Source organism: Somniosus microcephalus, chromosome 10 (assembly GCF_052327205.1).
Source record: "Somniosus microcephalus isolate GS21.2 chromosome 10, FLI_Smic_1.0, whole genome shotgun sequence".
NCBI lineage: Eukaryota > Metazoa > Chordata > Chondrichthyes > Squaliformes > Somniosidae > Somniosus > Somniosus microcephalus.
In genome coordinates, this window is record NC_140996.1 from 148765120 (window position 1) to 148777061 (window position 11942).

The 11942-nt window shown below is 48.0% G+C and overlaps 1 protein-coding gene across 1 annotated transcript in view; it reads left to right on the forward strand.

Annotated features, from left to right (window-relative positions):
* The window catches only part of LOC147111749 (mitogen-activated protein kinase kinase kinase kinase 4-like), a 536567-nt gene that overhangs the window by 341083 nt on the left and 183542 nt on the right, over positions 1-11942 (forward strand). The window contains 2 exon segments of the mRNA XM_085998951.1: positions 3134-3257; positions 4208-4378. Of these exon segments, the coding sequence (XP_085855077.1) occupies positions 3134-3257; positions 4208-4378 (295 nt within the window).

Below are 11942 nucleotides of genomic sequence, written 5' to 3' on the forward strand. Positions count from 1 at the left end.
TACTTCCCTCAGTAACCTTGGATATATCCTATCCAGACTGGGTGACTTTTCTACTTTGAGGACTACCAACCTTTTAAATAGCTCCTCTTTATCTATTTTTATCCTATCCAATATCTCTACTCCCTCCTTCTCTACTGAAACATTAACTTCAACCTTTTCATTTGTGTAGACAGAAACTCAGTCATGCCCTCTGCCTCCACAGGAAGGTTTTCTTCTTTGTCCCTAATCGGCCCCACCATTCCTTTAACTATCCTTTTACTTTTTATCTTTTAAAAAAAATTTGGGTTCTCTTTTATTTCTCTCATTCTCTGTTTGCCCTTGTATTCTTTTTCAATTTCCCCCTGTACTCTTTGTATTCTACCTGGTTTTCTACTGTATTCTATACCTGACATTTGTCATAAGCCTCCCATTTCTGTTTTATTTTAATCTCTTATTTCCTTTGTCATCCAAGGAGCTCTAGCTTTGCATGCCCTATCTTTCCTCCTTATGGGAATGTGCTTGGTTTGTACCTGAACTGTCTCCACTTTGAAGGCCTGCCATTGCTCATTTACTGTTTCTTTGGCCAATCTTTGTTTCCAGCCCACCTATCTTCTCTTGGTGTCCAGTTAGAGAAAGTAAAAAGTGATATTAGGAGGCAGGGATATCCCATGGAACAAGTGAAAGAGCATTATTAAACCACAAGACCTATATATTTAATATAACTATATTGGTCTCGTGGTTCTTCTCTCCTTCTCCCCCCCCCCCCCCCACCGCCGCCCCCCCCCCCACCCCCCAACCCTCCAATTTATGTGGGGGGAAACCTGGCAACTGATCAGGTGGCAAACCTTAAATCAGAAGTTCACTCTGGAGCTGTCCTGATAATGATCCTCATGCAAGACAATGCATGGATTGGGGCCTTTGAAATAGTTATTGAATAACATTGTATTAGAACACAATCGTTTTAATTTTTAGATTAAAAAAAATATATTTTGAAATAGCATGTTGGAATGCTTAAAATGTTATTATGGTCAACACAACAAAGTGAATAACCTGTGCCTTTTGGTGAAAATTACACCCCACCTCCATAACTCCTAATCAGTGCTTGCAGTTGCTTATAGAATCATAGAATTATACCGCACAGGAGGAGGCCATTTGGCCCATCTTTGGTAGAGCTATACAACTAGTCCCACTCCCCTGCTCTTTTTCCATAGCCCTGCAGAATTTTTCTCTTTTAAGGTTTTATCCAGTTTCCTTTTGAAGTTGCTATTGAATCTGCTTCTGCCATCCTTTCAGGCAGTGCATTCCAGATCACAAGAAGTCGCACTGTTTATATAAAAAAAAAAAAAAATGTTTCCTCATGTCGCCTCTGGTTCTTTTGCCAATCACCTTAAATCTGTGTCTTCTGATTACTGACCCTTCTGCCACTGGAAACAGTTTCTACTTGTTTACTCTTATCAAAACCATTCGTGATTTTGAACACCTCTATCAAATCTCCTCTCAACCTTCTCTGCTCTAAGGAGAACAACCCCAACTTCTCCAGTCCCTCATCCCTGGTACCATTCTAGTAAATCTCTTCTGCACCTTCTCTGAGCCTTGACATTCTTCCTAAAGTGTGGTGGCTTTAATTGAACACAGTACTCCAGCTGAGGCCTAACCAGTGTTTTATAAAGGTTTAGCATGACTTCCTTTCCTTTTGTACTCTGCCTCTATTAATAAAGCCAAGGATCACACATACTTTTTTTAACAGCCTTCTCAACTTGCCCTGCCACCTTCAAAGATTTGTGTACATACATCCCCACGTCCCTCTGTTCCTGCACCCCCTTTAAAATTGTATCATTTAGTTTATATTGCCTCTTCTCATTCTTCCTACCAAAATGTATCACTTCACACTTCTCTGCATAAAATTTCATCTACCATGTATCTGCTCATTTCACCAATCTGACTATGTGCTCCTGAAGTCTGTTACTATCCTAATACCGGCACCTGAGGAACTCCAGTCTGTAAAACCACTACTCTCTGCTTTCTGTTCCTTAGCCAATTTCGGATCCACACTGTCCGTTTACTCCCATGGGCTTCAATTTTGCTAACAAGTCTATTATGTGGTACTTTATCAAATGCCTTTTGAAAGTCCATATACACAACATCAACCCACTACCCTCAGCAACCCTCTCCGTTACTTCCTCAAAGAACTCAATCAAGTTATCCAAACACTATTGGCCTTTTAACAGATCCATGCTGACTTTCATTTATTAGCCCATACTTTTCCAAATGCCAATGAATTTTGTCCCAGATTATTGTCTCTAAAGGTTCCTCCACCACCGACTTTAGGCTGACTGGCCTGTAGTTGCCGCGTTTGTCCCTATCCCCCTTTTTAAACATGGGTGTAACATTTGCAATCCTCCAGTCCTTTTGCACCACCCCCATATTTAAGGAGGATTGGAAGACTGTGGCCACAACCTCTGCAATTTCCATCCTTACCTCCCTCGGTAGCTTAGGAAGCATTCCACCTGGACCGGGTGACTTCTAGTTTGTGGGCTGCCAACCTTTTAAGCACCTCCTCTTTATCTATTTTTATCCTATCCAATATCACTGCTACCTCCTCCTTTACTGCTACATTGGCAGTATCCTCTTCTCTAGTGAAGACAGATGGAAAGTACTCATATAGTACCTCAGCCATACCCTCTGCCTCCACAAGAATATCTCCTTTTTGGTCCCTAATTGACCCTGCCCTGCCTTTGATTAACCTTTTACTATCTATATGTTGCATGCAATGTTCCCCTCTTTTTTTTCGTGTGGGGCCCATTCAAATTTTCCGCACATGCACGGTTTCTTCCATTTTAAAAGCCGGTGAGTGGCCTTCGCGGGGCCTCCAGACTGTTGCGCACAGCTTAGCGGGAGCATTGGTTACATGAATCTTTTTTACATTTGCCGTCATTGAAGTATCAGGACAACTTTACAAAATCAGTTAAAATGTAGAATCATTAAAATGGTTGAAGGTGATTTGCAGTGTAGTTACACAGGCTTTTGGGGTATGAAAAACTATAAACCATCTGAGCCTCAATCTTGTATTTTATTACTTCTCCATAGTGTACATGGATTTCCAACTCTTTGTCCACTATTACATACAGTTTACATGTGGACTTTTATTTATTAGGTCTTCAAAGATGAGCAATGGAGAAACTGAATCAGTGAATACAATGATAGTTCATGATGACCTGGAGCTGCTGACTGAAACTTCTGTTACTCCCTCTAAAGATGGCACTTTAATTGTTAGACAGGTAATGTATATGACAGACATAAAAGTCTGTCTCTTGCCCATTAACTCATTTACCCATATGTTACTTTTTGCTATTTTGTTTACGTTAATAGATTAGTAATTGACATATGAATTTATCAGTTCTTCAGACTAGTTTTCTTCATTAGTACAAAGGACATTTTAATCTCTTCTATTCACTGCAGTTGTCTTGCATGTGTTACCGATGTCCATCGTAATAGTTAATACCTTCAATTTAGATGGACAGGAAGTGACTGCAGACGACAATCATAGAGATGCATATGTTCATTTCTAAGTCTGACACTAGCTTAAAATGTTTCTAAATGAAACTAACCTGTCTGTAAGCCTCCATTCATGCAAGTGTTTTCCTCTAACTTCAGACATATAATTTTTTTTAAACTAAAACCTCGCATTTGCAGCTGTAGGCAGGTGTAACCAGCTTTTTAACTCCGTTGAGCAGCATTGTTGGCCTTCCATGAAAATGGCAACATTTAGTGAGAGGCATGTTGACACTCCATATTACGTTCTCTTTAAATTCTAATACATGAATTATGACAAGCAATTTAAATTATTCAGTACCCTGCAGAGCATGAAAATCAAGCTACAATATTTGTCATTTTTTCTGTGAATATTATAATTATTCAAATCTAATCAACATCTTAAAATTCCATCTGAAAAGAGCTTTAGAATGTAGATAACGTGCAATTTTTTTTTATTGAAAGCACTGCTGAAACTAGCCAGTGTTTGTTCTGCTTGGAGTAATGTGAAGTGTTTATCTACTGAAGTGGTTTTGTCAAATTATACCAAATTTAATTGCTTGTTAGAACTAGTTGTGCTGAGATAAAATCTGCACAATCCAACTTTGCTGCATTAACTCTTCTGCCAATTAACTGCTAGGGTGATAGGTATTCAAACAACTCTTCAGCAAGACAAGTATGCCTGTTTTTTCTACAGAGCGCAGGTGACTTAAAGCGTGCCAGCCACCATGAGAGTAATGGCTTTGCAACCCGCATTCACCTCTTGCCAGATCTCATACAGCAAAGCCATTCCTCCACCTCCCCAACCAGCCAGCAGTCTCCCATCATGTCCCCTCAGCTGCCCCAGGACGAGCTTACTACTAATGAGGTATGTTTGACACCATAGCCGGCTGCTGTTCCGGCATACCACTCCTGTAAACTAGTTAGCCACAACAGCACTCCAGTCGATCTCCGATGCTTTTCATCTTTAACTTTTGCTGTGTAACAATTCTACACCACTACTGTAGAAGACACTAAATCCTGTTACTGGGTAGAATGTTTTGACTCCCAAACTTGCCAGTTAATGGATATTATAAAGTTTGATTTATTTAAAAAAATATATATATATTGGTAGAACAGACTTTCACTATGCCATAAACAATGATTTTGTTTCTGAGTTAAGAATGTAGATTGACCTCGTGCTCAAAGTTCTGATTTGGACTTGAAATTATTAGTGTCTTATTTTTAAGGACATGAGCATGAAATATAACCATACACAACTTTTTAAAAACCCTGTTCCAGCAGTAGATGTGATTGGCACTGATTGGCCAAGTGCCATTTATAAAGCATCCGGCTGCAGATTTTCAATTAACTGTAGTGGAATTTCGGTCAAAATATCGTTTCAAAATTGTGAAGGTGGTGCTATGATACTAGATGTTTTGCATGTGTAAATCTAGATTCTAGTGGGGAAAATAAGTTAGATTTTTTTTTAGCAGCAGAATGACAAACAGGTTACATACAGTAAATGAAGTGCAGCTGTTTTCTCCCATTTCCCCCCACCCCACATTCGCTGCTAGATCCATCTATTATATACTAAAAAGGGTGAGTCGTCTCAGTATTTCAAAGGTATTACATTTGTAGGTGGTGCTGTGAGCCAACTGTTACGTGACCTTACCTACCTAAAGGGAAAATACCAAACTCACCTTTTGGAACCAGTAAACATTAAAACAATTGTAAACTTTTATTAAAAAATAAAGAGCATGTTAAACATAAAAGCCCCAACCAAGAGCCAATCGCTAACAAAACCCCCAGACAAACGCACAGGCCAAAATCACACTCTCCACTCCCGCCAATAAAACCGAGGCACAATTTGTGTAATCTTTCTCTCTCCTTCGCTCTCCCTTCCCTTCTCTCTCCCTTTCTCCCTCCCTCTTGTCTCCCTCTCCCACTTCTCTCGCGCGCCCCTGGCCCCCCCCCCTCGGCCCCTTGCCTCCCTTCCCCCCCTACTTTTCCCCCCCTCTTTTATATTAGTGTGACTCATTGAAAACGAGATCTCCTAAAACATTGTTTGGACTTGAATTGTCTATCAATCGGGCTAGCAATGTTGCTAGCAAAAATCAATGGAGGGTTCTGCATGTAATGAAATGCAAGTGTGGGAAGCAGCTGATAATGCAAAATAAATGTTCACTAATGCAAGTTAAATGTTCACTAGTAATTTATTAAAATTAAATTGTTAACATTTAGTATTATGTAGCTGAAAATATCTTAAAATCATGATTTAAAACTTGTTACTTGTATCTTTCCCCGCTCCTATAACTTGGACATGCAATAAAGTGGAATAATATTTGTGATCTTGTTACTATAAATGGTAACATTAATTTCAATGCTATATATTTTAACACTGTATTTCCCAGACAGTTTTCTTTTATTTTCCAAGTATTAAGTGTTATTATAAGCTGCTTATTATCCAATAGAGATTGTAGGCAGCTGTGTCTGTGAAGGTGCATATTGTGTTATGCAAATACATAGGAACATACAGGACTCGGCTGTTCAGCCTCTTGAAATGTCCCACTACTCAGTTAGTTAATGCCTGATCTGTACCTCAACTCCATTTACCTGCCTTCGATTCCTATCCCTCGATACCCTTGCCTAATAACAGTCTGTCGATCTCAGTTTTGAACATTTCAATTGAGCCAACATCCACAGCCTTTGGTGGAGAGAATTCCAGATTTTCACGATCCCCTTGTGTGATAAAGTGCTTCCTGATTTCACTCCTAAATGGCCAAGCTCTAATTTTAAGATTGTGCCCCCTTGTTCTGGATTTCCCCACCAGAGGAAATCTGCTCTATCGAATCCATTTGTCATTTTAAACCCCTGAACTATTCAAACCCAAGGAAATACAAGCCATGTTTATGTAACCTCTCCTCATAATTATCCCTTAAATCTCTGGTATAATTCTAGTGAATCTGTGCTGTACACCCTCCAAAGTAATATATTTTTCTGAGGCTTGGTGCCCAAAACTGAATGCAGTACCCCAGATGAGGTCTGACCAAGACTCTGTATAACTGAAGCATAATTTCCTAACTTTTGTATTCCAACTTCCTTGCGATAAAGGCCAACCTTCCATTAGCCTTTTTGATTATTATTTGTACCTGTCCACTAGCTTTTAGTGATTTGTGTGCACGGACACCCAAAGCCCTTTGCTGCTCTCCAGTTCCTGGTCTCTTGCCATCAAGAAAATATTCCGATTTGTCTTTCTTGGATCCAAAGTGGATAACCTCACACTTCCTCACATGGATTCCATCTGCGCACTCAGTTAATCTGTGTATGTCCCTTTTTAACTTTCTGCTCCTATCTGTACAATTTACTGTGCCTCTTAACTTGAACTGAACTTGGATATACAACTCTCTATTCCTTTATCCAAGTCATTGGTGAAAAGCTGAGGCCCCAATACGCATCCCTGGGTAACACCGCTTGTCACATCCTGTAATCAGAGTGCGTTCTCTTTACTCTCTGTCTCCCACCTCCCAGCCAATTTCTAATCCATATCACAAGGTTACCTCCAGTTTGCGCTCAGTTTTGCTAATACATGGTTTGATTCATTGTGCGATAAGGGTTAGGCCCGATCGTGACTTGACTTTCAAAAGTGGATTAAACCCATGTGAATCTGTTTTTAAAACCCTTTATAACATCTTCCAATAATTGAGTTGGGATTTTGAAGGGTTGAAGTTATTTATTTGCTCCATTATTTTAGAATGCCAAGACGATTGAGGAAATGGTTATTCTGCTTTGGCTTCCATTTTGCCGTAATTGGTCCAGAGCAGGATCTGGTGCCCTTTCACCAAGGCTAAAATTTGAATATGCCTCTCGCCACCCCCCGCTGCCCGCCCCCCACCACCACCAAATTTGGCATCGTAATATTTAGAATCTCTGTCCTGCTCTTTGTTGACAAATTGCTGCAGACAACCAAATTAATTTTGCATTAATATAAATAAAGGTATAGGCAAAGTGAAAGCCCATTTGATGCAAAAAAAAAAGCTTCCCTTTGGCTGAGAAAAGGTGATTTGACAAGTGTGCAGTATTATTTCAACCACAATCAGCTATTCCATACTCCATTTTAATCATGTTGGTGTAATCATCCTAACATTTATAAGCATTAAACTGGCAAGTTTTATTTTTTTCTTAGTATCACTGTCATTTCATATTATTTCACTAACATTCCATTTCATGTTTAACCATCTTCCATACTTCCTTGTACCTCTGCGATTAGACTTGTGTCTTTGGGTGGGGGGAAAAAAGCAGCATTAACCCTTTGATCACTGCAGTCACATTTCTGCACCACAATTTAGATTTCCCCAGAAATTGTTGTGAATGATTTGGCTCAGTAGACATCACTAAAATTCTACTTTAAAAGATTCAGTAGAATTTATGAGATGAAGTGTGGTGGGAGGAGGCTCGTGTGGCGCATAAACACCGGCATAGACCAATTGGGCCGAATGGTCTGTTTCTGTGCTGTAAATTATATGTAATTCATTTTTCAGTAAGTTTTTACAATTTTAAATATGTTTACCTTTTTCTAATGTACATATTTTGGAAATACAAATATATCCTGAGAAGGACATTCAGTACTCAGAGGGTTAAATGAAAGAATTGACACATTCTATAATTTCACAAAAATAACCCACTACAGTATTATTAAAGAATCTTGTACATACACTGAAATTGCATCCTGCTGCTGAAGTTTAACTATCTGTCGGACACCATCCCTTCATATTACCTGCTGGTTCTCTCGAGCATTATCACTTCATCGTACATCTTGTCCGCCTCATGCGCATGACTGCACAGCTCCTGTTGGTTTTTCTCTGCATTTCTCTCTCAATCTCTCTCTCGCGCTCTCTCTCATGGTCTGTCTCACTCTCTGTCTCTGTCTGTCTCTCTCTCTCTGTCTCTTTCTCCTTTCTCTTCTTCTCTCCCTTGCTCATTGTCTGTATCTCTCGCTCACTGTCTCTTGCGCACTCTCTCTCGGTCACACTCTCGGCCGCTCTCGCCCTCTCTCCCCCTCGGCCGCTCTCGCCCTCTCTCTCCCCCCTCGGCCGCTCTCGCCCTCTCTCTCCCCCCTCGGCCGCTCTCGCCCTCTCTCTCCCCCCTCGGCCGCTCTCGCCCTCTCTCCCCCTCGGCCGCTCTCGCTCTCTCTCTCCCCCTCGGCCGCTCTCGCTCTCTCTCTCCCCCTCGGCCGCTCGCTCTCTCTCTCCCCCTCGGCCGCTCGCTCTCTCTCTCTCTCGGCCGCACGCTCTCTTTCTCGGCCGCTCGCTCGCTCTCTCTCTCGGCCGCTCGCGCTCTCTCTCTCTCGGCCGCTCGCGCTCTCTCTCTCTCTCTCGGTCGCTCGCTCGCTCTCTCTCTCGGTCGCTAACTCTCGCTATCTCTCTCGCTCTCGGTCTCGGTCGCTCTCTCTATCTCGGTCGCGCGCGCTCTCGCTATCTCTCGGTTGCTTTCTCTCCCTCGGTCGCGCGCTCTCTCTCTCTCGGTCGCGCGCTCTCTCTCTCTCTCTCGGTCGCGCGCTCTCTCTCTCTCTCTCGGTCGCGCGCTCTCTCTCTCTCTCTCGGTCGCGCGCGCTCTCTCTCTCTCTCTCGGTCGCGCGCTCTCTCTCTCTCTCTCGGTCGCGCGCTCTCTCTCTCTCGGTCGCGCTCTCTCGCTCTCTCTCGGTCGCGCGCTCGCTCTCTCTCGGTCGCGCGCTCTCTCTCTCTCGGTTGCGCGCTCTCTCTCGGTCGCGCGCTCTCTCGGTCGCGCTCTCTCTCTCTCGGTCGCGCGCTCTCTCTCTCGGTCGTGCTCTCTCTCTCTCTCTCGGTCGTGCTCTCTCTCTCGGTCGCGCGCTCTCTCTCCCTCTCGGTCGCGCGTTCTCTCTCCTCTCGGTCGCGCGCTCTCTCTCCTCTCGGCCGCGCGCTCTCTCTCCCTCTCGGCCGCGCGCTCTCTCTCCCTCTCGGCCGCGCGCTCTCTCTCTCCCTCTCTCGTCCGCGCGCTCTCTCTCTCCTCTCGGTCGCGCGCTCTCTCTCTCTCTCGGTCGCGCGCTCTCTCTCTCTCGGTCGCAGCGCTCTCTCTCTCTCGGTCGCGCGCTCTCTCTCTCTCTCGGTCGCGCGCTCTCTCTCTCTCTCGGTCGCGCGCTCTCTCTCTCTCTCTCGGTCGCGCGCGCTCTCTCTCTCTCTCGGTCGCGCGCTCTCTCTCTCTCGGTCGCGCGCTCTCTCTCTCGGTCGCGCGCTCTCTCTCTCTCGGTCGCGCGCTCTCTCTCTCGGTCGCGCGCTCTCTCTCTCGGCGTCGCGCGCTCTCTCTCTCGGTCGCGCGCTCTCTCTCTCTCTCGGTCGCTGCGCTCTCTCGGTCGTGCGCTCTCTCGGCTCGCGCGCTCTCTCGTCGCGCGCTCTCTCTCTCGGTCGCGCGCCTCTCTCTCTCGGTCGCGCGCTCTCTCTCTCGGTCGCTGCGCGCTCTCTCTCGGTCGCGCGCTCTCTCTCTCGGTCGCGCGCTCTCTCGCTCGGTCGCTCTCTCTCGGTCGCGCGCTCTCTCTCTCTCGGTCGCGCGCTCTCTCTCGGTCGCGCGCTCTCTCTCTCGGTCGCGCGCTCTCTCTCTCGGTCGCGCGCTCTCTCGGTCGCGCGCTCTCTCTCTCTCGGGCTCTCGCTCTCTCTCTCGGTCGCGCGCTCTCTCTCGGTCGCGCTCTCTCTCTCTCGGTCGCGCGCTCTCTCTCTCTCGGTCGCGCGCTCTCTCTCTCTCGGTCGCGCGCGCTCTCTCTCGGTCGCGCTCTCTCTCGGTCGCGCTCTCTCTCGTCGCAGCGCTCTCTCTCTCTCTCTCGGTCGCGCACTCTCTCTCGGTCGCGCGCTCTCTCTCTCTCTCGGTCGCGCCTCTCTCTCTCTCTCGGTCGCGCGCGCTCTCTCTCGGTCGCGCTCTCTCTCGGTCGCGCTCTCTCTCGGTCGCGCGCTCTCTCGGTCGCGCGCTCTCTCTCTCTCTCTCGGTCGCGCACTCTCTCTCGGTCGCGCGCTCTCTCTCTCTCTATCGGTCGCGCGCTCTCTCTCTCTCTCGGTCGCGCGCTCTCTCTCTCGGTCGCGCGCTCTCTCTCTCTCGGGCTCTCGCTCTCCCTCTCTCGGTCACGCGCTCTCTCTCGGTCGCGCGCTCGCTCTCTCGGTCGCGCGCTCTCTCTCGGTCGCGCGCTCGCTCTCTCGGTCGCGCGCTCTCTCTCGGTCGCGCTCGCTCTCGGTCGCACGCTCTCTCTCTCGGTCGCGCTCTCGCTCTCTCTCGGTCGCGCTCTCTCTCGGTCGCGCGCTCTCTCTCGGTCGCGCTCTCTCTCTCGGTCGCGCTCTCTCTCTCTCGGTCGCGCGCTCTCGGTCGCGCGCTCTCTCTCTCGGTCGCGCGCTCTCTCTCGGTCGCGCGCTCTCTCTCTCTCTCGGTCGCGCGCTCTCTCTCTCGGTCGCGCGCTCTCTCTCTCGGTCGCGCGCTCTCTCTCTCGGTCGCGCGCTCTCTCTCTCGGTCGCGCGCTCTCTCTCTCGGTCGCGCGCTCTCTCTCTCTCGGTCGCGCGCTCTCTCTCTCGGTCGCGCTCTCTCTCTCGGTCGCGCGCTCTCTCTCTCGCGTCGCGCGCGCTCTCTCTCTCGGTCGCGCGCTCTCTCTCTCGGTCGCGCGCTCTCTCTCTCGGTCGCGCGCGCTCTCTCTCTCGGTCGCGCGCGCTCTCTCTCTCTCGGTCGCGCGCTCTCTCTCTCTCGGTCGCGCGCTCTCTCTCTCGGTCGCGCGCTCTCTCTCTCGGTCGCGCGCTCTCTCTCTCTCTCGGTCGCTCGCGCTCTCTCTCTCTCGGTCGCGCGCTCTCTCTCTCGGTCGCGCGCTCTCTCTCTCGGTCGCGCGCTCTCTCTCTCGGTCGCGCGCGCTCTCTCTCTCGGTCGCGCGCGCTCTCTCTCTCGGTCGCGCGCTCTCTCTCTCTCGGTCGCGCTCTCGCTCTCTCTCGGTCGCGCTCTCTCTCGGTCGCGCTCTCTCTCTCGGTCGCGCGCTCTCTCTCGGTCGCGCGCTCTCTCTCTCGGTCGCGCTCTCTCTCTCTCGGTCGCGCGCTCTCTCTCTCGGTCGCGCGCTCTCTCTCTCGGTCGCGCGCTCTCTCTCTCGGTCGCGCGCTCTCTCTCTCGGTCGCGCGCTCTCTCTCTCTCGGTCGCGCGCTCTCTCTCTCTCGGTCGCGCGCTCTCTCTCTCTCTCGGTCGCGCGCTCTCTCTCTCGGTCGCGCGCTCTCTCTCTCGGTCGCGCGCGCTCTCTCTCTCTCGGTCGCGCGCTCTCTCTCTCTCGGTCGCGCGCTCTCTCTCTCTCGGTCGCGCGCTCTCTCCTCTCTCTCTCGGTCGCGCGCTCCTCTCTCTCTCGGTCGCGCGCTCTCTCTCTCTCTCTCTCGGTCGCGCTCTCTCTCTCCTCTCGTCGCCTCTCTCTCTCGGTCGCGCGCTCTCTC